The sequence below is a fragment of the Acipenser ruthenus genome, chromosome 7 (genome assembly GCF_902713425.1).
Source record: "Acipenser ruthenus chromosome 7, fAciRut3.2 maternal haplotype, whole genome shotgun sequence".
Classification (NCBI taxonomy): domain Eukaryota; kingdom Metazoa; phylum Chordata; class Actinopteri; order Acipenseriformes; family Acipenseridae; genus Acipenser; species Acipenser ruthenus.
Genome location: NC_081195.1, coordinates 69,582,815 through 69,610,513, shown reverse-complemented (window position 1 = coordinate 69,610,513; position 27,699 = coordinate 69,582,815). Strand labels below are relative to the sequence as shown.

Genomic DNA, 27,699 nt, shown 5'->3' with positions numbered 1-27,699 from the left:
CTGTTTATTTATTTATGAATGTAATCTCTATGTTGGTTCTGACCAGTAAAGTGCTTTGAACCATGAGACAGAGCAGAGCTGCTTGTATCTCAAAGGTTCTGCAGTCATTCTGAGAAAGCAGGGGGGGCATCCTGTTGATTCACCATTCACAAAATGAACAGCAGCAGCGCTTATCACTCGCATTAATGCCATCAATCAGCTTCAATGTAATGATACGTGGCTCGAGTCTCAGAACTACGTGGATATCTCAGGCGTTCACAAATTCTAGCAGCGGAAATTAGGAGGTCTGATTCGACACAATGTTGCTCGTTTTAAGCACCATCTTTTAACATTCGTCCCATCTCACAATGCTGGACACTGAATCCTTTAACATTCGTCCCATCTCACAATGCTGGCCACTGAATCCTTTAACATTCGTCCCATCTCACAATGCTGGACACTGAATCCTTTAACATTCGTCCCATCTCACAATGCTGGCCACTGAATCCTTTAACATTCGTCCCATCTCACAATGCTGGACACTGAATCCTTTAACATTCGTCCCATCTCACAATGCTGGACACTGAATCATTTAACATTCGTCCCATCTCACAATGCTGGCCACTGAATCCTTTAACATTCGTCCCATCTCACAATGCTGGACACTGAAGTTAAACGGATGACACTCGCTTAAACAATGAATGTAAAAGTATTTCATAATCTGGGCAATTCATTTCAGCAACTATCCCCCCTATGGTAGGTCCATTAAAGAGGAAACATCCTCCAATGAAACCTCCTCTTTCATTTTGTAAAAGTTTTAGCATGTATTAATTTGCCAGGTTACTGTTTGTATTCCACACACACACACACACACACACACACACACACACACACACACCCTGAATGAACCCTTTTAATATCACCCATGATCATCATCACTGTTTAAAACTGATGTCTAATAACGTCTCAGTGAAGTGACTGTAGCACTGAGCAGTCACGAGTCACCAAATCAGGCAAGATAACAGCGAGATGGGGTCAGTTTCAAGGACTGAGCGTGTTACCGAAATCAGAACCCGCTAAGCAATAGTCTGTTTTAAAATAGTTAAGCAGCTAGTCCTGACCATCAGTAACGGCTGGTTGTCTATTTTGGCTCCTGACCAGTTTGGGTGTGAGCGCAGTTTAACCCCTTCTGTAAGTGAAGCGCGGTGCTTGTGAACTTGTGAACAGGATATCTAGCTGAGGAAGCAGGGCTGGGTGGAGTCAGACAGACTCACACAATCAGCTCACACCGCTGGTTAATCAAGGGACCTGCTCTACTTTCATCACCATCACAGCTGTTTTGTTTGTAAATGTAAACCCATGGCATGTTGAGAACACCCTGCTGAAGACTGTAGAGCACAGAGCAGTAAGGGAGCATGGAGGCTTTTCCTTCCAATTGCAGCTTGCCTTTGTTAGCTGTTGAGAGGGTTGGCTTTTAAGATACCTACCAACCCGGCCCCACAGAGCCAGCATCCACAACCTGCATGAGAGACGCGCAGCTGTGCTGCAGGCCAGCGGTCAATTCCAATTCATATTGACTGCAGTCACAGAGTCATTGCACTGGAACCTTGGCACACCTACAGAACTGCAATTGGAATTCTAGAATTGATCGATTACAGTTCAGTTATGCATTTCTTTGTCAAATCATCGTTACTGTTGTATTTTCAAACACTTTTAGTGCCCCCGCTTGTTTTAGTATGTGTGTGCATTTGTACCTGTGATTCCTGCTGGTTATTCAGAATACAGACAGTGAGCATGTTAATGCGTGGAGCTGTTTATGGTACTTTATTGTAATTGCAGTTAGAATTGTAATCACTGCAGCATGTTGTGTAACTGCAGTTGTAATGGAACAAAATAGCATTGCAAGTGTAATAGCAATTCCAGCACCCAATTGTGCTGTAGCTGTAACTGTGATGAGAACCGGCCCCAGGTCTGCCGTGGTGTACGGTATGTGTCCAGTCTGCAGACAGGAGGACAGACAGCTGGCCAGCGACCCTCGAGCTCCTGGCACCCAGGGGAGGGGCGCAGCCTGGTTGCTAGGGGCAGCTGCTGCTACACGGGGAGCGCTGATGACGACAGTGAGAATATTAATTCACAGCACTGGAACCAGCCAGCTTTGCTGCATCAGTCTTTACCCTGATGAGGACAGCTTTCACTGAGGTGGCCTCATGCAAGCCACTTGACATCCTTTAGTTCCAAAACAAAACTTAGACTCGGTACAATAGGGACAGACCAACTCGTGACACCCCACATGGTGCACTGAGCAGCTCAGCTTTCCCGCAGGGGATCATGTTTCCATAACTGCTATGCAATGGGAGTCTTGTTTTCATGTCTGTACTGGCCACTTACAGTAGACTTGTATATTAGACATTGCATATAAATGAATATTCTACCTGTTGAATAACATGGGTCCTGGTCGCATGTGGAGCAGCAGTACAATAGCCTGGCCCTGCAGCCCGGGTCACTGCAGAGACACACACAGAGCTGCGGACTGTGTCCCTGTCTGACATCTGCTCCTGTATCTGAATCCAGCAAAGCACTGCCACAGCCTGCTCCAAACACACTCCACACCATTCCCTTTCCACCCAGATCAAGATCAAGCTCCGCAGGGCTAGCACTCAGAGACAGAGACACAGAGAGACAGGCACACACACACACACACACACACACACACACACACACACACCCACCAAGATCAAGCTCCGCAGGGCTAGCACTCAGAGACAGAGACACAGAGAGAGACAGGCACACACACACACCAAGATCAAGCTCAGCGGGGCTAGCACTCAGAGACAGAGACACAGAGAGACAGGCACACACACACACACACATACACACACACACACACACACACACACACACACCAAGATCAAGCTCCGCAGGGCTAGCACTCAGAGACAGAGACAGAGACAGGCAGGCACACACACACACACACACACACACACACCCACCAAGATCAAGCTCCGCAGGGCTAGCACTCAGAGACAGAGACACAGAAAGACAGGCACACACACACACACACACACACACACACACACACCAAGATCAAGCTCAGCGGGGCTAGCACTCAGAGACAGAGACACAGAAAGACAGGCACACACACACACACCAAGATCAAGCTCAGCGGGGATAGCACTCAGAGACAGAGACACAGAGAGACAGGCACACACACACACACACACACTCCACACCATTCCCTTTACACCCAGATCAAGATCAAACACTACCACAGCAGCGGAGCTCTGCGGCGCTAGCACTCAGAGACAGATACACAGAGAGACACTCGAACAATCCATCCGACACACAAAGGGCTTCAATAACCCCAGCAGTCCCTGTCGCTCAAAACATGACTCCCCCAGTGGCCATTCATTGTGTTTTACTGACATACTGAACAGCTGGAAAGACAGCAGAATACTGCAAGTTAATTCTCTTGAAATGTAACCCACACTGGAGAATGAAAGCGGTATCATTCACAAATCATTAGCAGGCGCAATGCTGGAGGGATGGAAATAAGACTCCCATTGCATAGCAGTTCCATCCCTGGATTTACTGTGAGTTTAATAAGACACACCTGAGCTTGTTACCTATACACACTGTGGCTAATCAAGCTCATAGTAAAATCTGGAATGGTTGAGACTGCTATGCATTAGGTGTCTTATTTCCATCCCTGCAATGCTATAGCCATCCCAAGCAAATACTGGTGGGCTAATGCCTTAGGAATGCCAAAGCTGCAGGAAGGAGGACACAGTGCTCAGCCCACAGCTTGCCCCTCCGTGGAGAAGGGGAGGGGGCTGTCTTACTATCCTTACAAGGGATAAACAGCGGAGCAGATTTCAGTCTTGCCAGACAGATCCACAGGAAAACAGGACAGGCTGTGTTTACCAAGCAGCAGCAAATGTAAAACTCAATCATTCAAAGGATTTACAAGAGAGAAATCCAACTGACATCAAAGCAGAGTCGCCAGGGGGTGTCCTACAGACATGAAAGAGTAGCCTACAGAAGAACATTAGAATAAAATATTGGGCATGACAGGAAAAGTACCAATCAGTGCATCACAGATTCCCTTCCAGTATCGCTGGGCTGCCCTGCAGAAAGCTGCAGTGACCACGCTCCTCCATGGAAAGCTGCAGTGACCACGCTCCTCCATGGAAAGCTGCAGTGACCACGCTTCTCCATGGAAAGCTGCAGTGGCCACGCTTCTCCATGGAAAGCTGCAGTGGCCACGCTTCTCCATGGAAAGCTGCAGTGACCACGCTCTCCATGGAAAGCTGCAGTGGCCACGCTTCTCCATGGAAAGCTGCAGTGACCACGCTCTCCATGGAAAGCTGCAGTGACCACGCTCTCCATGGAAAGCTGCAGTGACCACACTCTCCATGGAAAGCTGCAGTGACAACGCTCCTCCATGGAAAGCTGCAGTGACCACGCTCCTCCATGGAAAGCTGCAGTGACCACGCTCTCCATGGAAAGCTGCAGTGACCACGCTCCTCCATGGAAAGCTGCAGTGACAACGCTGCTCCATGGAAAGCTGCAGGATTAAACATCTTAAACCAGTTTAACCTTATCAGATTGTTTATTTCCGTAACCACTCAAAGAAAGCCCTCCATTAGTGTTGTTATGTTTTTGATGCACTACAGCATTACTGTGTGTGAGACGACACGTGTGCAACATTTCTGTGTACAGTACTGAAGACCCGTCCCCTCAGGTGCCTCTCTCTTCCCTTTCATTGTTCTCAATTTGGTCACTTCCACGTCTAAACAGTTTGCGCTGAATGCAAACTGGCACAGAGTCCTACCTTGGCAGCTTGGATCTTGAAAGTCACCCAACCTCAAATGTGGCTGCCAAATTAGCAGTGCGATGAGAGCCCATCGTTAAGCAAGGTTTACATTGTCATAGTGTGGGTATGTTTTGACACCTGCTGTGTATCTTAATCCAACCATCGGGGGCGGGAAATGACTATACTTGCTATAGCTGACAATGTGTTTCATAACCTGCAGTACGTTTATTACTGCAGTTTCTATGTAAACCCCTTTATTTGTAAACTGCTTAATACAAGCCCTTTCCATGACCTCAAGCAGCTTGGACAGGATGCAAGTTGCTCACAGACTGTACTCGTGATTCAGTAGTAAAGTTGCAGATGAATTTCAGGAAAACCCTATCCTGAGAGCAATGCATTCAAAGGTGGCAGGACAGCAGAAACAAACGAAGAGACACTGTACTCACTCTGAACCTGCAGCCATTTCCAAGTATGAGGTTCCTGTTGTATCAACCCCAATCGGGATCACTATGCTCATGACGTTCGCGTCTGAAAAATTTGATTCCTACGGGGTCCTAAGCATTGGTATCCAAAACACTGAGGCATGCCAGCCACAGTGCTCATTGCAAACATCTAAGTGCATCCACAAAGCCTGCAGAGACACAAGAGGAGAGACGGGGTTAGTGATCATCACAACACTGCATTACAGGGGAGAGAAAAGCACAGATCAATTCAAAGTGCAGTACTGTGCACACAGTGTACCCCCACACACACTACTGCAACAACAATACATACAGTGGCACACAATCAATGACCCATCGCTCATTTGCAAGGTGCTGCTGAAGTGAAGTCACACAGAAGACAGGTGAACAGCTGTGGGTCTGGTTATCAGAAATGCTATGAAGCATTTACATTATAAAAGAGAGGAGGGGAGGACTTTCAATGCAATGCCTTGATAATCCACAAAATGTCGAAATTGGATCTAGATTCCAGCTGCATTAGCTTTTCTGTAAAACTATTCAGAGAAAAAAATTGCTGCCAAATAACAGATAATTAAAAAAAACAATGCAAAACTGAGACATGCACGAGGATTACATCAATGAATTTATTTATGGAGAATTTCCATGCATGTTTCTATGTCCTGTAAATGGCAGAAGGACAATGGAAAGGGAGGCAGGCAGGCACATGACGCAGTTGTGTGTACGCAGCCGCACCCATGAGAACACTGATGTAAACAGTGCTGGATTTCTTTTCCCAAGCTGCTTAACAGCACAGGCCTGTTATTTATAGAGGTGGATATTATAATATTATAATCATGCTGTGCTGACTGCACTGTCAGCTGTGACAGGCTGGCGTGGAGGAACGGAAAATCTTCACAATGATTGGCAGTGTCAGAGCACAACCAGCCCACTTTCTTCCAGCTCTGCCCTTTCTCACAGGGTGACTGCAAGCTGACAGTGCTGCGCTGGGTTAATGCAGTAGCAGCTGACAGTGCTGCGCTGGGTTAATGCAGTAGCAGCTGACAGTGCTGCGCTGGGTTAATGCAGTAGCAAGCTGACAGTGCTGCGCTGGGTTAATGCAGTAGCAGCTGACAGTGCTGCGCTGGGTTAATGCAGTAGCAGCTGACAGTGCTGCGCTGGGTTAATGCAGTAGCAGCTGACAGTGCTGCGCTGGGTTAATGCAGTAGCAGCTGACAGTGCTGCGCTGGGTTAATGCAGTAGCAGCTGACAGTGCTGCGCTGGGTTAATGCAGTAGCAGCTGACAGTGCTGCGCTGGGTTAATGCAGTAGCAGCTGACAGTGCTGCGCTGGGTTAATGCAGTACCAGAGACAGATCTAATCACTATTATTATTAGTATTATTATTATCCACCATACAGAGCACAGGACAGCCTGGTTTCTTTTAAAGTTCCACAGAGACCCAGAACGAAGGGGAAACCATTACAATCACTAAGCTGCATTCATTTTTATATTTGTTGCTTCATTGCTATATTGTTTTATTTTAATGAAGACATTCACTAGCCACTTGTAAGTTTCATAGTAGAATTATCAATCCAGTTGATTTTTTTGTATTAGGCCTATTATAATAAAATAAAATCATAAAAAAAAGGAAACAAAATCTAGGCTTAATTTGAAGCGGCTGTCTTGGAGCTGAGGTGCTGAAGAGCGCGTTGCTGTGCTGGGTCACCATGGAGTTTGTGTGTAATGACACGGGTCATTGTCTACAAAGACCCCTTTACATTCAGATATTAACAAGTGTAGCCCCCTTCCCCGCTCCTCCCACACCCCAGCTGCCATGACAACGCTGCAGCCTCGTTCCCAGCTGGGATGATCTCCCAGTGTGGAAGTGGGAGCTCCATCTCTGCTGCTACTGTAGCACAGCAGCCTGCAGCAGAAAAGCCCATGCTCTCGTGCTGTACACCTCCTAACCATAGAGGCAGTCAAACAAGGCACCGACTCCCTGGATTATTCCTTTAGTCCATTCTCACATTTTTATGTAAAGTGTTAACCCTGTTCTCATTTTCACAGCTTGCTGTCAATTATGTTTCTTTTGAAATTAAGAGGATTCTTTAATCAAATGTCACTGCAAGCGACTCAGATCCTAGTGTAAACAAAAACAGGGCTGCATTGCACAAGTACAGCTCCGTGCAGAAAACAAGAGAACCACCGGAGCTCCGCGGGGCTGCGCTGCACAAGAGAACCACCGGAGCTCCGGGGCCTGCGCTGCACAAGAGAACCACCGGAGCTCTGCGTTTCTTCAAGACAGCTAAACAATAACAGCGTGCTTCACATATATGTATTTGTGTGTCTGTGCGTGTGTCATTGTTACTGCAGCACCTCATCCCGTGAGACGGCACTTTAATTGAGGCACACAGGTCAGCTGACATCTCCTCTTGTTAAGCGGTCCCCCGATCCTTCACTGTAGAACCAGTTTCTAGTCCCCGCTGTTTGTAGATGGCTATGGTGGTTGTCCACAGGCTGTAGTAGAAGCATTTCCCAGAATGTCTTCTTTAGAGTAATGTCAAAACAACATCAAACGTTTTATTTATTTATTTTTGAAATTTAGAGCACCCAATTATTTTACCCCGGATTCTCTCCCCCTCACCGCAGCAATTCCCCACACAGCTCAGGAGAACTGAAGGTTCAGCGGACGTCCTCCGATCCCACGAGCGAGCCAGCTTCCTCTTCTACACCCAGGAACGAGAGAGCGGCTGTCTATCCACACTGCTGGAATGGTTTATTCAGCAGAGACTGTAACCTGCCACAGTGACATCCTATTAAACACATTCATCTACACTGCAGAGAAGGCCTGGACTGGACTGTACCTGCCTGAACAACTGATGCACAGAGGCAGGATGGTACTGGTTTGTTTCTCAGGGCTGGGTAGTTTCAGGTCTATGGAGAACTGGTTTTGGTAAAAATGTATTTAGTTTTTTTTCTGGTTTTGGGAACATTTAAATAGCCGGTGTGCAGGATGCTGTTCCAACCGATTTCAATGCAGAATTGGAACCTCCTCCTAGCAACGATAGAGCTCACAGCACAGATTATATTTATCAGTGCAGCAGCGGTGGTACACCCACTTTTATCATCTTCTACAAACTGTTACGCAAGGTGTGAAACACTGCAATTAGAGCAGCACTCGGCAAACTTACAACTAAAAGAAACACTGTGGAACCCGCTGCAAGAAAAGAGAGAGCAAGCCGGAAAGCACAAAAAAAAAAACACAGAACAATCCTTAGACCAACATGAACAGTCAGGAGCGTCACTAAACAAAGGGGTGGCTGCTAACAGAGGCTGTGAGGAGCAGACCTGCTACTGCACTGTACAGCACAGTCAGGAGCGTCACTAAACAAAGGGGTGACTGCTAGCAGAGGCTGTGAGGAGCAGACCTGCTACTGCACTGCACTGCACAGCACAGCACAGTCAGGAGGGTCACTAAACAAAGGGGTGGCTGCTAGCAGAGGCTGTGAGGAGCAGACCTGCTACTGCACTGTACAGCACAGTCAGGAGGGTCACTAAACAAAGGGGTGGCTGCTAGCAGAGGCTGTGAGGAGCAGACCTGCTACTGCACTGTACAGCACAGTCAGGAGGGTCACTAAACAAAGGGGTGGCTGCTAGCAGCGGCTGTGAGAAGCAGACCTGCTGCTGCACAGCACAGTCAGGAGCGTCACTAAACAAAGGGGTGACTGCTAGCAGCGGCTGTGAGGAGCAGACCTGCTACTGCACTGTACAGCACAGTCAGGAGCGTCACTAAACAAAGGGGTGGCTGCTAGCAGAGGCTGTGAGGAGCAGACCCGCTACTGCACTGTACAGCACAGTCAGGAGCGTCACTAAACAAAGGGGTGGCTGCTAGCAGAGGCTGTGAGGAGCAGACCTGCTACTGCACTGTACAGCACAGTCAGGAGCGTCACTAAACAAAGGGGTGACTGCTAGCAGCGGCTGTGAGAAGCAGACCTGCTACTGCACTGTACAGCACAGTCAGGAGCGTCACTAAACAAAGGGGTGGCTGCTAGCAGCGGCTCTCTATGGATCTGACACTATAAAAGCAAAGCCAAACATGTGGCCAGCCCCCCAGATATTATTAATGAGCTGTCGCTTGCTCCTGCCAATCAGCAGAGTGGGAGGAGCCGGGGGGGGGGGGGGGGGGGGGGGGGGCTCAGTGTTTGTCACACAAGAGCAAACTCAACATAACTCACACAACAGACAGGCAGTTAGCCAGGAGAGCACTCTGGACTGCAATTTAAAACTAACGGCTCCATCAAGAACAGGACATGCAGTTGCCTATACTGATTAGCTGGACAGATACCTAGACGCTAACTGACATATCTGAAACTAACAGATATAAAACCCCACCACCCCATTACATATATTCTAGAACAAGCAGGTCCAAATTAGAATTTCAAACCAAGCTCCGTGCTGCAATGGGTGGCTCTCATATTGCAGAGCACGCCCCTGTGGGTCAGCAATGTTTCTGATGCATGAACTCCAACACTATCCTCACAGTCTCAGCAATGCACCGGTCCACCAGCCTCATGTTCTTCTGAATGAGTCAAATGGAGAATGCTCAAACAGATGCCATTTCAAAGGAAGAAGCGCTGCCGTAGTGTAGGAGGCCCTGGACCTCGAAGTGCAGCGCTGGAGAGAGCGATTCTTTTCATCCTGTCAGGAAACCTCAGCAGAGCATGCTGGAGCTGGAGAGACCCTTTCAAACACGTCACACGTGAGCTTGCAATGCAGCTCCAGCACCTAACACAGCACAAGCACTGCAGGGATCTGGACAGCTTTAATCACTTCTACATAAATACAACTTTTATTGTTCATTAGCATTGAATACATTTCAATAGAACATGTAGAACAGTGTCAGATTTAAAACAAGCAGTGATCCGAGCCTTGTGAAAAAGGATGCATGGATCACTGTTCACATTTTAAAGTCATTCAAAGTGAGGCTTTACAGGTAGGTTTTCCCATTTCTATTCAGATCCAGCCATATCATCTTACATTTTACTGTGAATTATTCCATACAAAGATACACTAACATTTTACACAACACTGTGCAGTCACTGCCAACAGCTTTGCCATGCACTTGAACCCACCTCTCCCCAAGTACACAATTGCCACACAAACAAGCTTTCTACACCCATCACATGTACATCATCACATTGTCCTGTTCTGCTTCCGGTATCAAGGCAGCTACTGGAAAAACAAGCATTAAACACATCAGTCCAAGTCCAGTGCACATGCATGCCACTAGGATGCTGGGAAACGTAGTTGAGCAGTAAAGTTGAGCCAGACAGGAGCGTGGCTGTTAGTCTGGGAGTTGACGTCCAGCCGCAGAGCAGCCATGAGGAAAGCAGGGGGTCCGACGGAGAGCCGCGGACGCCACAGTTTAAGCGGACGAGTCTGCCTTGTCTTCCCCCCCCCCCCGTTGGCACAAGTTAGCACAGGTCCGTGTGTCCAAGTAAGGGGGAGTGAGGGGAGGGACGCTCTCTCAACTGTAAAGAAAAAAGGTAGGAAGGGTTCAGTCCCCTTTACCAGCAGTGGACAGTGAGCACTGATCTCTAGTGAGATACAGCAGGGAGAGAGACAGTGAGCCACCCCTGCTGCTTCAATAACCCTCTCTACACAGCGCTTCACTCCACAATGCATGGATACGGTCTGCTCACTCTACCAGCTGATCTAAACACTCCCTGGCCTCTCAAAAATGAATCGCCTTCTGCACCGACAGTTGGCCACTCCTACTGCGTAACAGGAAGTGCAAACAAAACCCGTCCACTAAGAACTCATAACCCAGCTACCCATTAAGCCCATTACACTGCAATCTTCAGGAACAGCACATTCTCCTGGGGTCATGTTTTACTTGCATGCACTGTCCCAACCTCCACTCTATAAATAAGACCCAATTCTGCATGGTAAACATTTACATGAATAATGAACGGAGACAGGCTGGCATTGCTTCAGCTTGACATGCTCACATTGTTATGAATGTAACTCTGAAGCAGAGCGTCAGCACCCTCACTCAACAGACCATCTGAGGAGATTGCATTCTGTCACATCTTCTCATGACACCCCTTGCCTGGGAAGCTGTGCTGAATCCTGAGGGAATTACAAACAGGTCCCTCCCCCTTCCTTCTGCAACAGCAGTGCCTCTGACCCGGAACTGGAACTGGACGAAGACACAGCAATCAATAGGATTATTCTCCAAGCGTTACTGCATGCCTTGATATACAACACTCAAGACATCTTGTGGGAATGAATACACGCACCACACCACACAGTTATGATTACAGGATCTGTAGTTAGACTTCTAATTCAAAGCATTAGAGCGTAACGGGGCATCCTGATGCGCAGCCAGTGTTAACCCTGAAGACTGCAATTCAAGTGCTCTGTAAAGCAGCTCTGTTCAGAACACAACATCAGGCTGATCTTTACGAGCGTCCGACTCAAACACAGAAACCGGTTCTCAACCAGCCTGATGAGCAGAAGCAACAACTAGACCAACACACAGGCCAATTCTGTGAAGCATTTTCAAGAACGTCAGCGTGCTTTTCTTTACAAAAATGACCAAGAGCTTTGGCAGGCTGTTACTAGCCGAGGCGGTCAGGAGCAGCGTGGCAATGCCTGCTCTATACCTCACAAGAGGTGTGGCATCACATTCCTAGAAAGATAAAGAACATGCACCAGGTCCGGCTGCTTTGCTCCAAGTACTGCCGACAGGAGAAAGGTGCAGCATGTGTCAGAGTGCAGAAACCTGGGGTATCAAACAGCAGAGCCATCCCTGCAGAAACAATGTAGCCCCCAGTTACTGGGCTCTTACTAATGCTTATCAACACGGGACCCTTCAAGGGAATGCAGAAACCCATTGCCATCTGCGCTAGCCCCACTCAGATTACACTGCGAGCCTCGGCTTGAGCCGGAACTCTGTGAACGAGGGGAGCCTGGAGTATGTTTGCAGTTTGAACGCACTGTGTTTTATCATGCTGCGCTGCAGTGCAGCGCAGTGGAGTGGACATGGTTTGAACACACAGGTATTTTCATGGCTGTGGAAACAAGCAGCGGCTCACCGTCAGAGGGCCAACCTCCATCAGATATCCAATGTTAAAGCCACGCTGAATTCCAGACAGCAATTTATTCCAGTATCAAAGTATTTAAGTTGCAGCAGAAATCTGCCTCAGTCAGTCATCGCTGCCTGTCCCTTCCATTTGGAGCACAGACCAGCTACTCACACCTTATTACCCAGTAAGAGATGTATCTCCCGTTAACAAGCCTCACAAATCAGACCAAGTCATCTGGGTTATTACAGTCTCTGTCCGGTACAGCACGGTCTGCAATGTATCATTCATTACCAGGTTATTACAGTCTGTCCGGTACAGCACGGTCTGCAATGTACCAGGTTATTACAGTCTCTGTCCGGTACAGCACGATCTGCAATGTACCAGGTTATTACAGTCTCTGTCCGGTACAGCACGATCTGCAATGTACCAGGTTATTACAGTCTCTGTCCGGTACAGCACGGTCTGCAATGTACCAGGTTATTACAGTCTCTGTCCGGTACAGCACGGTCTGCAATGTACCAGGTTATTACAGTCTCTGTCCGGTACAGCACGGTCTGCAATGTACCAGGTTATTACAGTCTCTGTCCGGTACAGCACGGTCTGCAATGTACCAGGTTATTACAGTCTGTCTGGTACAGCACGGTCTGCAATGTACCAGGTTATTACAGTCTCTGCCTGGTACAGCACGGTCTGCAATGTACCAGGTTATTACAGTCTCTGCCTGGTACAGCACAATCTGCAATGTACCAGGTTATTACAGTCTCTGCCTGGTACAGCACGGTCTGCAATGTACCAGGTTATTACAGTCTGTCCGGTACAGCACGGCCTGCAATGTATCGTTCACAAATTGCCAGGCGCTTAGTGATTGCAATCCCTGATGCAATCCAATTCAAGCGGAGAGTCTCTGCTCTGTTCTTGTCACTGCCAATGCCACCTGGCTATTTCCAGCGCTGCTCAAACACTAAAAGCTGGGACTTGTGCTCAGTTTTGCTTTCTTAGTCTCAGACTGCCGGAAACTCAGCTACGTGTTGGAACAATTAGTTTGGGGCTGAGGAATGCACTCACAGTGCGAGCTCACTGTTGTCACTGGAAGCGTAGGCTGATTTCATGGAGGTGGGATTGTGCTGGCTTAGGAGGGACAGGGGCTTGTTTATCTGCAGTATGGGCCAACATGGCTACAACAAGATCAGGCGCTCTGAACTTTGTTTATGTCTGATAGACCTTACTTTGCTGGACTGCAGTTTCCTCCAGGGCACGGGCACACACACACACACACGGGCACACACACACACACACAGGCACACACACACACACACAGGCACACACACACACACACAGGCACACACACACAGAGTTAAGTGTCCAGCAGGGCAGCTGCTGCTGAGACCAAAGTTCAGAACTACTGCTCGAAAACTCTGCCTGTAAATTATTAACATGGCACGTGGAATCAGGAGCCAACTATGGCCTCAGTCATACCACAAGTTTCAAGTGTAGTGCACTGCCAGCCATGACACTCTGGCTTCCCTGTCTGTAGCCAGCAGGCTGAAACAGGGAGAAGTATTCTAGCTGACCAGCTACAGTGTTTTTTTAACTGCATGTCTGCAATCTGCATACCATTTCACAGAAAAACAAATTTTTTTATGTAATACCCTGCTGTTAGGCAACCACATTAAAACCTCCAAAAAATGGATCCAACACCAAACTAGCAGTGTTTAAAATCCAGAACAGAATGTGTATTGCCACAGAATCTGATTAAACACAACAATGTCTTTCTTTCAACATGTAAGATAACTCACTCTCTTGTATTTCACTGCCTTACGCTAGAGTGATTGAGCTGCTTCAAACAAACAGAGCGAGCAGCACTGACAGAGCCTCCTCTCTCTCTCTCTCTCTCTCTCTCTCACACACACACACACACACACACACACACACACACACACGTCTCGCTGTTACTGCTATTAGCGGAGCTGCCACAGACCTTAGAACAGAAAGCCAGCTTGGCACACTCACTGCACCTTAACAAAACACTGCACCAATAGGACTCAGAGTATTAGATTTACACAAATCAGTAAGTCAGCCACGTTTACACATTTGTGCCGGAAACAAGCAAAGAAAGTAAAACTCAACATTTCCGCAATTGTGTGATTCAACTCAGCACTGCAAGCCATTTAATGAAGCCACTCGGACGTCTCATTTGTGGTTAAAGCATTACAAATCTAACAGATAAACATGTTCTAGGGCAGACGGCAGGCGTATGTACTACACACTTTTAAATGTGGCACCCTTACAACAAATCTCAATTCTCATAGCGCTTTAAAACCCTACATTAACCCCCGACCAGGACTTCACACTTCAGGTGCCTCCAGACAGCGCCCCCCCCCCAAACCCTCACTAGCAGGAAATGAGAGCACAAGAAGCAGCTAAAAAGGAGCTTTCATCACAGCTAAGCACACCAGCTGTGCAACGCTGCAATAAACCAGCAGCAGCGCTGCAAGCCTGCTGTCCACAGAGCTCTTTGTGTCTCCTTCTGCACAGACGCTGTGGGACTGGGAGGCCGAGGGTGTGTGATCTTCACATTGACATCCAGAGGGGTGAGGTGGGGGCTGGCCACCTGTCCAGGCTGCAGTGGGGAAGGCAGATCAGACTGGAGCTGCTGTAGAAATGACCAGCACAGGGAGCGGTTTGCTACTGGAAACAGAGATCCGGGCGCTCTCAGCAGTGCAGGTCCTGGGAAGATGAAGCGACGCTCCTGTTTACAACAGAGTGCAGCACTGGTGTAAACGTTTAGCACTTCACACAGGGAACGTCCAGGAGATTGCCTGCAGGTGGAGTGCAGGGTCTCCGGAGGGGGTTAGTCTCGCAGGAGATTGCCTGCAGGTGGAGTGTAGGGTCTCCGGAGGGGGTTAGTCTCGCAGGAGATTGCCTGCAGGTGGAGTGTAGGGTCACCGGAGGGGGTTAGTCTCGCAGGAGATTGCCTGCAGGTGGAGTGTAGGGTCTCCAGAGGGGGTTAGTCTCGCGGGAGATTGCCTGCAGGTGGAGTGTAGGGTCTCCGGAGGGGGTTAGTCTCGCAGGAGATTGCCTGCAGGTGGAGTGTAGGGTCTCCGGAGGGGGTTAGTCTCGAGGGAGATTGCCTGCAGGTGGAGTGTAGGGTCTCCGGAAGGGGTTAGTCTCGAAGGAGATTGCCTGCAGGTGGAGTGTAGGGTCACCGGAGGGGGTTAGTCTCGCAGGAGATTGCCTGCAGGTGGAGTGTAGGGTCTCCGGAAGGGGTTAGTCTCGCAGGAGATTGCCTGCAGGTGGAGTGTAGGGTCTCCGGAGGGGGTTAGTCTCGTAAGCAAACCTACCGCGACAACCAAATACAAACTGACACCTTTCCACGTATGAAAAACAAGTTTCATTATGTATTTAGCTGTTAATGTTTTTAAAAGATAGTTATAAAAACTACAACAATCAATTAAGAACAAGTGTTGAATTTCATAGAGATTTAATCTGGTAAACATTTTGTTAAAGAAATTATGACCTGCCCAATGGTGCTTTTAAATAAAATGATTCAGAAAATTTAATTGTGAAAATGCACACATGGTCTTGTGATCTATTAAAGAGATGAATTACGTCAAATACAATATCCTGCGCTATCATTGGCAGGTCTGTGCTATAGTTATTCTGTTCAACGGTTTTGCCGCAGCAGCCACCAACAAAGACTGTACTACAAGACCCCAGACAAACCCTACAGCCAGTGACACCCGTGCTCTCATGCCAGCACTGACCATTCATCTTTGAGGAATTTGAAGCAGAATAAATGAATCTACTTAATTGTGGAAGTGTGTCTCTGCTGAATGTTCCAGTGCGGACGAAGAGATCATTTTATATCTCTGGTAAGCAACTGCACTCACAGCTCGGAGCTGCTGAGCAATCTGCACACGGATCCCCTACAGCCCAGTCCTGCTCTGCAGCTGTCACAGCACTGCCTTGATCTGTAAAATCTGGCAGTGAAGTCTCCAATGTTGGATGCAGTTGTTTTTTTTTCTTCTGTTTAGTTGGAGAGTTAAATATACTAAATCCCCTTTTGTTCCTTTTCACAAAGAAGTTGTATTTTTATCAGTGTGTGTAACCATATGATCACTGACAAAGCCAGTCTAAAACGCAGAGAGATAGATAAATACCCCCCCACCCCGCTGCAGTGTCTAATCCAAGTCAAAACAATAACCTGCAAACTCTGCTACAATTATTTTTAAACAAAGGTTATTCGACTGTATATCGAGATAGCGATGCAAACGTCGGAACGCTGGGATTAAAGCTCTCTTAGGCGGTTCCTCCAAACGGGAAGGGTGTACTGCGAGGATACTGGGGCTGTCATTTTTTGCAGCAGTCTTTACCACACACGCACACGCACACACACACGCACACACACACACACACAGCAGTGTGGACGCGTACATTTTCTAAGGGGGCGGGGCCCCGCTGTTTTAAATAGACCAGACGCTATATAGAGAAAGGAAGCAGAACTAAAACGGCGACTTTAGAAACGACGCATCTTAGAAACCAGCTAGAGCGGCTTGAAATCGTGCTAATATGTTCAATAGCATGTATTATGTGTGAAACGCTGCAGTGATAGACCCACGTACACAAGCAGGGGTGTGGAGACCCAAACTGATTCAATTACCACAACATCAAGCCCGGGCCGCCATTTTTACAGCACTTTCCTGGGGACAAAAGTAACACTGTACTACCATCAGGGACAGCTCGCATTGAAACAACCCTGAAGGGGCTTTCACTGTACCCACTGTACCCACTACACACACAAGCTGTACCCACTACACACACACACACAAGCGATTACCGTTAACAACACCTCACTGGTACGACTACAAAAACAATAGCACAACTACGGAGCTGTGCTTGCAAGAAGGAAGAAGAAACGATCAATCCACAGAAACCGCTAATCCTGTATTCAGAAGGAGCGCGATTGTTGTTTTCTTGCGGTGAGTGAAAACAGGAGTTCATTGCTATTAAAACCCGGAGGTGTTTTCATTTTGTACACAAACATATCTGGCTTAAAATGGAGACTTGTACCAAGTCCCAGTTATGTGGCTATACTGTATTGTCCCCATCCATACAGACAGTGTTCAATATTATAATGTGTGTATGCCTGCCTCCCCTCCCCCACATTTGCAGCAGTACAGCTTATCTTCAGAATTCAAATACGATTTCCATATTAATAGCGAGGGGGGCTCCCAAGAATAGCCTTTGCAAATAAAGATCATTAAAAGCGAACCCCCCTTTTGTCCGGGATACAGTCATTTATTATATTATAATGCGCACTATAGAAGAATCGGTCCAGGGAGCACAGTACATAGAAAATAATTATGAATCCGTTTTTTCTTTAAAAAAAAAAAAATAAATACAATAAAATAGAGTTGGCACTCAAACAATGTTAGAGCCGATGGTTTGGGGGCTGCCAACCCATTACATACATACACACACACACACACACACATTATATATATAATATATATATATATATATATATATATATATATATATATATATATATATATACACACACACACACACACACACACGTTTCTGTCACGTCTGGAGATTATATTACACGCACGATTTATGATTGTAAATAATCTCGTTCTTCAAAATAATGATTTTACGCGAAACAAATGCTAAGTCGGACATATTTAAAAACAAACATGAATTTAGACTCTGCAAAAGCGGCAGCAGCCTTTAAGTATTTGTTTCTATATATGTTTATTAAGTCTGACCAAGCGCCATAAACCCGCCATATTATGAACCACAGCATCACAATCCATGTCATTACTGCCCTTGTTTCATTCAACAGAAAACACCACGAAACACCTCGGTTTGAAGATAAACAAGCAAGCCACACTGTTTTACACAATACAAAACTCTTACTATTTACACAATACGAAACTCTTACTGTTTTACACAATACAAAACTCTTAGTGTTTTACACAATACGAAACTCTTAGTGTTTACACCAGGTTAATGTAACACAGCATTACTAGCACTGCTGACAACAGACAGACCGCACAGTGCAGCCGGAGAGACCCACTTGTGAGCGTTTTATTGATTTATTGATTTATTTTATGATAAACATGTTGACGTAAGAAAGTAAATATCTTACCTTAAATGTCCACAAGAGATAATGTCAACAAAACAGGGGAGTCGGAGGAAAAACCCCTCCTGAGCCTCCGGAAAACCAAAACAATACACCACCTCCACTGCGGATTTTACTATAACAAAGAGAAACAAGCAAGCAGCCCCCAGACACACCCCCCCTACTCGTACAGCTGCTGCTGCAGTTCAACCCGAGCCCGCTATCTGGAGGTTTTCTGCGGAGAAACGTGTTGTAATTGCTTGACTTTTCTTTAGTCTCTCTCCTTGTCTTATCACAGAGTCTCCTCTCCTACCTAGTTGCAAAAATGGCGGCTCAGGCAGGAGTGACGTGGCCCCGCCCCCCCTGCCCCGACCCCGCCTCCACACCCCGCGGGGTTCACCCACCCACGACCGCAGGGGCGCCGGCAGCGAGCGGGCAGGCGCGCCCCCGCCGTTGCTGTGCGTGCACACGCGCGGTTAGGTAACGGCTGGTTTCCCCACTGCGAAATAAAACGACGCCATATTTGTGAGGGGCAACTTGGTAACACACGCACAAACCAACAAAACAACCAATGGAAAATATGTACAGCCAATGGGGCTGCCATCTTTATGAGGGCTTTATAGTATATGACTTGCATAATCCACAATTCTGCCTAGACACTTCCTCCTTAACATCAGGAAAAGATTAGTAAGAACATTTAATTCTGTTTCCCCTTGCTGTTTTCCCTTCAATATAACCGCTAGTTCCCTCGTTCCTGTAACAGTCTCGGAGTGCACTAATTAGTTCAGTTTTCATTCAAGTTCAGTTCTGCATCAGCACATCTATCTGCCCATGAGTTGTGGAGTGGCTCCTATTGGGCAGCCGTGCTGTCAGTCTTGGATGTGATGGCCCCTGATTGGTTGGTCATTGCACACAGCTGGTTGCTAGTACAGTACTTGCAAGGATTTTGAGAAGTTTGCGAAGTAGAAAATAAGATCTGATTCTCTCACTCTGTGGCAACAACCGAATATTTTGAGTTATGAACCAATGGGCTCTCGCTGGCTTTACCTGCCGCCAACATAACTATCGTCCAGATACAATTACTGAGCGTGGAGTGACTCACGCTGGTTCAAGAGATAATTATATATATATATATATATATATATATATATATATATATATATATATATATATATAAACCACCAATCATAAAACAAAACAAAAACATTTCTGTATTCATAAAACAGGGGAACGTGTTTTTATTTTCACTGCATGAGAATTCAAACGATGTACTTGTGTTACGTGTATAAATTCAAACTTGTATAGCAACACGGCGCATGTGAGTCACGTCGACGCATCACGTATTCCTCTACCCTGCCCAGCTACAGGGTTTCCCAGCCCCAACTGCAGACTGCGCTGCGCATGCGCTTTACAACATATAAAATCTGCTGGCCAGTGCTCCGTACCGATTGAGCAGAGAAGTCATTTTGGGAAAAAAAAAAAGGAAGAATGTCTTTGGAGTAGAAACTGCCCGCCCGAAACAAACAAAAACAAAACAAAAAAAAAAAAACACCTTCAACCGAAATATTGGATGTTCTTCTCTTAGGCTTGATAAGGTGAAAATGTGTAAATAAGTGTTTTTTATGTTTTAAAATATGTCTGTACGTATAAATTTACATAGAATACGATTGACATGTGTTTTTGTTGTGTGAGATCAACAGTTCGCGTGGTGTGTGGGGTATTTAAAAGCTTGAATTTTAAGTGTTTGTTTTTCAGTAACGTACGCTTTGTGTAGTTCGCGAAATGGCGCTGCTCTGTTGTCTACGAGTCGTAGTACGACCACACCCTGTCTCTGTCGCTTTAAGATTGACAACTAATGTATCCAATGAAAAACGTTTTGCCAGTTTTCGGGCAAGATAATTGGCTGTCGATGACATCATGTAGTAGAGAATGTGGGCGGGCTCTGAGCTGCAAGGGGAGAGTGGCGCGAGCGGAGGTCCTGCGGGCGCCATTAGATGGAAGTGTAGGTATCGGAGTGATGTGTAGCCACAGATTTTGTTACTGTTTTATTTACCTACACATATATAGAAGTTTAAGCGAAATGTGTGTATATAACGCCACGTTCTGTTAGTGTCGTTTTATATCGACAAAACGGGATGTCGTATCTTCAATGTACAAGCAGTGGTTGTTTCGGAGACGGAGAAGCTGTTGTACAAGATGGCGCCTGAGGCTCCCTGTGGGGTTCGTCGAGAGCGAGCAGCGCGGGGGCGAGACTCGGCGCGCTCCCGGCACCGAGCGTGGGCACGAGCGATGGGCAAGAAGCCAAGACAGGAGCTTGAACTTACTGTTTTTAACCGTGCGTTTTATAAAACAACGGATTTCGGTGAATCATTAAGTCTTTACTACTCAAGTATATAATTGCATTGCATGCTTTTTCCGATGTGTGTGTGTGTTTGTGTGTGTGTGTGTGTGTGGGGGGGGGGGGCTCCGATCGCTACGGTTCTTGGCAACGTGGTATGTTTACTGCGTACGCCATTTTGTTGGAGTACACTGTCTGGCAGAGGGGCTTGTTTTTTTTTTTTTTAAAAAAGCCAGCCTTAGAAAAGGATTCCATTTGCAATTGTGACGCCTGGCTTCGAACAGTGGTAGAGTAGTACATGTTATGTGGTATTCACTGTTTATTTACTTGTTTACCACATACTGTAACTAAGTTTATAATGTTAAATGCAGTTTAAAAGCAAAATCATCGCAATGCATCGTGAGCCCTATTGCACTGTACCCGCACAGACTGCGAGAACTGCTATGCAGTTTATTTGATCTGCACCCCCCCCCCCCCAATTCTCTAATAGAACAATCTGCCACTAATCATGGCAGTGTCCTGTGCTGTAGGCAATAATGGTGCCCAGGCCACAACAGTCGTACCTGCCATCTTCAGAAAAGTGTTGTGACTGAGCTGTGGTGCAAGTTGAAGGGCTTTGCGTTGGGACTGGGAGCTGTGGTGCAAGTTGAAGGGCTTTGCGTTGGGACTGGGAGCTGTAGGTCAAGTTGAAGGGCTTTGCGTTGGGACTGGGAGCTGTAGGTCAAGTTGAAGGGCTTTGCGTTGGGACTGGGAGCTGTGGTGCAAGTTGAAGGGCTTTGGGACTGGGAGCTGTAGGTCAAGTTGAAGGGCTTTGCGTTGGGACGGAGCTGTAGGTCAAGGCTTTGCGTTGGGACTGGGAGCTGTAGGTCAAGTTGAAGGGCTTTGCGTTGGGACTGGGAGTTGTAGGTCAAGTTGAAGGGCTTTGCGTTGGGACTGGGAGCTGTGGTGCAAGTTGAAGGGCTTTGCGTTGGGACTGGGAGCTGTAGGTCAAGTTGAAGGGCTTTGCGTTGGGACTGGGAGCTGTAGGTCAAGTTGAAGGGCTTTGCGTTGGGACTGGGAGCTGTGGTGCAAGTTGAAGGGCTTTGGGACTGGGAGCTGTAGGTCAAGTTGAAGGGCTTTGCGTTGGGACTGGGAGCTGTGGTGCAAGTTGAAGGGCTTTGGGACTGGGAGCTGTAGGTCAAGTTGAAGGGCTTTGCGTTGGGACGGAGCTGTAGGTCAAGGCTTTGCGTTGGGACTGGGAGCTGTAGGTCAAGTTGAAGGGCTTTGCGTTGGGACGGAGCTGTAGGTCAAGGCTTTGCGTTGGGACTGGGAGCTGTAGGTCAAGTTGAAGGGCTTTGCGTTGGGACTGGGAGCTGTAGGTCAAGTTGAAGGGCTTTGCGTTGGGACTGGGAGCTGTAGGTCAAGTTGAAGGGCTTTGCGTTGGGACTGGGAGCTGTAGGTCAAGTTGAAGGGCTTTGCGTTGGGACTGGGAGCTGTAGGTCAAGTTGAAGGGCTTTGCGTTGGGACTGGGAGCTGTAGGTCAAGTTGAAGGGCTTTGCGTTGGGACTGGGAGCTGTAGGTCAAGTTGAAGGGCTTTGCGTTGGGACTGGGAGCTGTGGGTCAAGTTGAAGGGCTTTGCGTTGGGACTGGGAGCTGTGGGTCAAGTTGAAGGGCTTTGCGTTGGGACTGGGAGCTGTGGGTCAAGTTGAAGGGCTTTGCGTTGGGACTGGGAGCTGTGGTGCAAGTTGAAGGGCTTTGCGTTGGGACTGGGAGCTGTGGTGCAAGTTGAAGGGCTTTGGGACTGGGAGCTTTAGGTCAAGTTGAAGGGCTTTGCGTTGGGACGGAGCTGTAGGTCAAGGCTTTGCGTTGGGACTGGGAGCTGTAGGTCAAGTTGAAGGGCTTTGCTTTGGGTTAAAACCTGGAAGTTGCGATCTGTGTTTTGGTGTACTACTAGTATGCTTTTGTAATGTTTTCATTTCACATCAATACCTTGGAATACCATGGTGTTCAGTTTAAGTCTAGATGCTGTATGTCCTTGAAAGGTTATCCTATATTGGTTCGAGTGCATTTGAGTTCTACTCAACCCTGATAGACAGCAGTGAAGCTCCGTGTGTAGCTGCTTGTATTGAATGTCACACCCCACCATGTTGAACAGCTCCGTTTCCTCATTTTAGAAGATGCAGACATTCATTTGAATGTATTTATTTTATCTTTTGAAATTGTTTTAAGGCTGGGGCAATGCCTAATTTTTTATTATCAATATATCATTCTCCAAAAAAGCAGATGCAGATTTATCAAAGTTATGAAAGCAACAAAGAACCTGCAGTAATACAGGTGGAGCTGTTGATTACTGTGTAATGTTGCTAGTAATGCTTTAAAAACTATTATGCATATTGCATTGATTACATCAGTTTGTGCATATAGTAATTACAAAATAACATTTTTTAAATTTTTACCTTATTCATGTTAATTTGTACCAGTTGGGGGTCAAAGCAAAATCCAATAAAAATAAGTTGTTTAAATCCCCAGCAAGGTCAGAGTAACAATCAATCAAGAGAAAAAACTCATTTAAAAAAAAAAAAGAGGTTATCGCTGTCCACAGCAGTTCAGTCACTGTCCATGGCTTATATTTGAATTGTGTTAAGGAACATGGTCGGGTCCACATTTTGTTTTCATTGAAGCAGTGACTGGCAATTGCTTACAATCTGCCCAGCATTGCTGAATACCTGCTCACTAGGGCTGCCGCTGCCAGCGTGCTTCACGCTTCTGACCAAAGACACGACGTTAGGGACGATCTTGGTTGTTTTTCTTCATTTTTACTCTGGGGTAGTTCAGATGAATAAATGCAGATTTTGTTTGAAGTTTTGTAGGGTGCCATCTTATTAAATGGTCTCGCAGATGAGTTGTGTTAGTGGAGTATCCCAAACGTTACTTTCTGTCTGTCTTTAGGCACGGAAGGCATTGTATTTGTAGCTCGGTTGATACAGTATTTGTAATTGTAGCACAGCGCTCTTAACTTGCTCTGTTACTTTGAAGACTCCTGCACAGATGCAATCCCCTCAGTAAAACTCCCAGGGGTGGGGCAGCGAGGAGAAGGGGAGCTCAATTGCATGCAGATTCAGGGAGTCACAGCTGAGGGGAGCAGAGGAAGCGCTGCGCTTAATGCAAACAGTAATTATTGATTTACAAATTTAATAAAAAATTAAAAGCTTTGCTTAAACCCTTTACACAGAAACGATGCACAGGCTTAACTATCGATAGTCAAACGATAAGTCGATGCATCGCCTCAGCCTTACAATTGTTACATCTCCTCATTCACAAACATGACCTCCAATGCTCTTCTCATTTCTTGGTGCATTAGTGCTGTGTTTCTACAGTGTGTAAAGTGCCTGCCGAGTGAGAAGGTTGTTGGCAGCAAGATGGCTAAGTGGGAGGTACCATAGCTGCTGAAGGAGGAGATGCAGGCTGCTGGATTGGTTAGAGAGAGCCCGGATCTCCCCACCTGTGCCACCCACACACTGAGGGCTCATTAGCACTGGTGTGCCTTGGTGCACTGAGCTGCTCTCACAGAGGGATGTGCCTCAGCTGGCCTGCATTACTGTTTGTCACAGGAAGAGCTTCAGACTTCTGACTGCCCCATGAAACCACCATTACATTACAAAGAAATATGGAAAGGGTTGGGTGAAGGCCCTTTCATTTCTCCAGACAGCTTTTTGGTCTTGTATAATACTAAGACAATACCAACGAAGTGTGACTCCTGCAATGTAAAAGAAGGCACAAGCCCAGTCTGCCCACTCTTGTATGTAGGTCAGGCTCAAAGGATGTCATACACTGTTTATATAGAAGGAGCTTGAGGAATGGTTTCTGGACTGTTGTTGTAGTTTCAGTAAAACAACCTATATGTAACTGACAGGTCTGAATACATTTGAGGGGAGTAACAGGTTATAAAAGGCTCTCTTTCTCAGGTATATTAAAAATGATCAGGTGACGACCTGTCTCCTAAACCAAAACAATAACTTCAGCCTCTTGTCAACATGTTACTACGTCTATCATGTATTAAAATAAGCCCCCAGTCCTGGCACTGTAACCCAGGTGCTGGCACCCAACCCATAAAGCAGGCAAGTATGTTACAAAGATTGTGTTGCCACTGCTGGCAGGCGCTGTTATGTGCGAGTGGAACACAAGCCTCATATTGTACAAGTTGCTTCATGTCTGGCTGCAGTGCATCATTGCCTGTCAAACTTGCTGTGATCAGCATTACCATTGCTAAGCACCCACATCAATGTGTCCCGTCCCTGATCTTGCTGTGATCAGCATTGCCATTGCTAAGCACCCACATCAATGTGTCCCGTCCCTGATCTTGCTGTGATCAGCATTGCCATTGCTAAGCACCCACATCAGTGTGTCCCGTCCCTGATCTTGCTGTGATCAGTATTGCCATTGCTAAGCACTCATCAGTGTGTCCCATCCCTGATCTTGCTGTGATCAGCATTGCCATTGCTAAGCACTCATCAGTGTGTCCCGTCACTGATCTTGCTGTGATCAGCATTGCCATTGCTAAGCACCCTCATCAGTGTGTCCCGTCCCTGATCTTGCTGTGATCAGCATTGCCATTGCTAAGCACCCACATCAGTGTGTCCCGTCCCTGATCTTGCTGTGATCAGCATTGCCATTGCTAAGCACCCACATCAGTGTGTCCCGTCCCTGATCTTGCTGTGATCAGCATTGCCATTGCTAAGCACCCACATCAATGTGTCCCGTCCCTGATCTTGCTGTGATCAGTATTGCCATTGCTAAGCACCCACATCAGTGTGTCCCGTCCCTAATCTTGCTGTGATCAGCATTACCATTGCTAAGCACCCTCATCAGTGTGTCCCGTCCCTGATCTTGCTGTGATCAGCATTGCCATTGCTAAGCACTCACATCAATGTGTCCCGTCCCTGATCTTGCTGTGATCAGCATTGCCATTGCTAAGCACCCTCATCAGTGTGTCCCGTCCCTGATCTTGCTGTGATCAGGTTTGTTTTTCTCTATATATTGTAAAGAGTCTTTCAAAAGAACATGTAGTAGTGTGTATATTAAACACAACTCCATCTTAAAAAGAGCACTGCAGCCCTATTCCAGATTGGAGGAGTCTCTAAATCACACTGATCTCTGTATAGTCATCATTGAAACACTCCTCACAAAGTATTTCTCTAAATGCGTGTAGAACAGAGTTGTTATAGTGTTGATTTGGAATGAAGCAGATGTAATAATGCTGCAGAGTCTTAACTGAGCCTTTAACAGTGAGATACTAAGTTTATGAGATTAAGAACCGCGCTGGGCCCTGGAAGATGCCACATGTGTGTTTGTTCAATAAAGGGTACTACTGGAAGAAAATCAATTCTGGTCCTGCATTTAAAACACTCGGGGTATAATGTGATGATTGAACAATTGTTATCTCACAGAAGCTGCTGGTGTTGAAAGGGAGTTTCCATCAGGCTGAAGTGCTTTTACTGCTGAGATTCAATTCAGGTTATTTGAAGGCTTAAATAACTGGGAATGGTGGCGATTAACAAACAGTTTTGTAAGCAGCTTTTTATAAAAGTAAAACAATAAAACCCACAAAGGGTTTACAATGCATTCTCCTGTCTGAACAGCTACAGCATATAACAGAGGCTTGTGATGAAACTTGGGTTAGGAAATGATTTACTGCTTTAATGATTTACTGAGTGCATCTCAGTGTGGGGCTATAAGCAGCATGTATGTATGTATGTCACACTTCCAGTTTGAATTACACCAAGAGAACCACTGACTGAAACTTTGATTTTATTAGAGCAGGCTACTAAATCTGAGGTGGGCTCCAGATGGATGAACGCTGGATGTCACAACGTTTTGCAGCTGTGTTCTAGGAGGCTGTGTTGTCCAGTGGTTAAAGACACAGGCTTGGACCCAGGAAGTCCCCGGTTCAAATCCCAGCTCACACACTGTGTGACCCTGAGCAAGTCACTTAACCTCCTTGTGCTCCGTCTTTCGGGTGAGACGTTGTTGCAAGTGACTCTGCAGCTGATGCATAGTTCATACACCCTAGTCTCCTATCTTGTAAAGTGCTTTGTGATGGTGGTCTGCTATGAAAGGTGTTATATAAAATAAAGAGTATTGTTATTACTGGTGGTACTGGTGTCATGATTACTTTGAAATCGGGTGTAACTCCAGTCTTGTTGCAAAGTACTGATTCAGTGTAGCTTCCATCCAGGTGAATCACTGATATGAATCTGTCACAACAGTGTCAAGTTGAGACTGGCAGAGCCCTGGACTGAGCTGGGCTGCACCTGCTTTCCAGGATATACTGCAACATGAGAACATGCAAGCTCTAAAAATGTACTGAATTAAAAATGAAACCCTGTGTCGTGAATCTCTTCTGGACTGTCGATCCAAAAAAACACTGGCAACATGACCTTAGTAAAATGTGGTAGTGGTGAAACATGTCAAATATGTTACGAACTGAAACTCCTCTGAAAGATTATTGAGAGTAGCCCAGTTTTTGCTAAGTTGGTCTGCAGATCCTAATGCCATGTGCTGGACAGCGTTTCCCTTGGATACCTGCTTCGTTTGTATGCAGAGTGAGTGACCCAATAAGAGACTTCCCGCATAATCACAAGGCATGAAGATGAGCCTGATGCTCAAGTGTATGATCCGTCCACACCCAGTAAGTGACACTGCAGAGTTTTATAAAAGCTGTTTTCAGACATGCCAGCTACCTGGGCGTTTACAGATCGCATTATTTGTAATTGACAATGCCAACACAGATCGCATTATTTGTAATTGACAATGCCAACACAGATCGTATTATTTGTAATTGACAATGCCAACACAGATCGTATTATTTGTAATTGACAATGCCAACACAGATCGCATTATTTGTAATTGACAATGCCAACACAGATCGCATTAT

At 46.6% G+C, this 27,699-nt stretch overlaps 1 protein-coding gene and 1 long non-coding RNA gene across 8 annotated transcripts in view; one reads left to right on the top strand and one right to left on the bottom strand.

The window, feature by feature from the left end:
* The window catches only part of kmt2e (lysine (K)-specific methyltransferase 2E), a 79,244-nt gene extending 60,463 nt beyond the window's left edge, over positions 1 to 18,781 (bottom strand). For all 7 annotated transcript variants that reach the window (XM_059027777.1, XM_059027782.1, XM_059027778.1 and 4 more), the window contains exons 1-2: positions 18,476 to 18,781; positions 5,239 to 5,423 (exon numbers count right to left, since the gene is read on the bottom strand). In XM_059027777.1, the coding sequence (XP_058883760.1) occupies positions 5,239 to 5,309 (71 nt within the window). In that variant the 5' untranslated portion in view covers positions 5,310 to 5,423; positions 18,476 to 18,781. The remainder of the gene's footprint in view (positions 1 to 5,238; positions 5,424 to 18,475) is intronic.
* A 1,271-nt stretch (positions 18,782 to 20,052) lies between these two features.
* On the top strand, positions 20,053 to 26,912 carry LOC131737564 (uncharacterized). Its single transcript, XR_009329216.1, has 2 exons — positions 20,053 to 20,810; positions 26,581 to 26,912. It is a non-coding gene; the product is annotated as an uncharacterized LOC131737564 (long non-coding RNA).
* Positions 26,913 to 27,699: the final 787 nt, after the last annotated feature.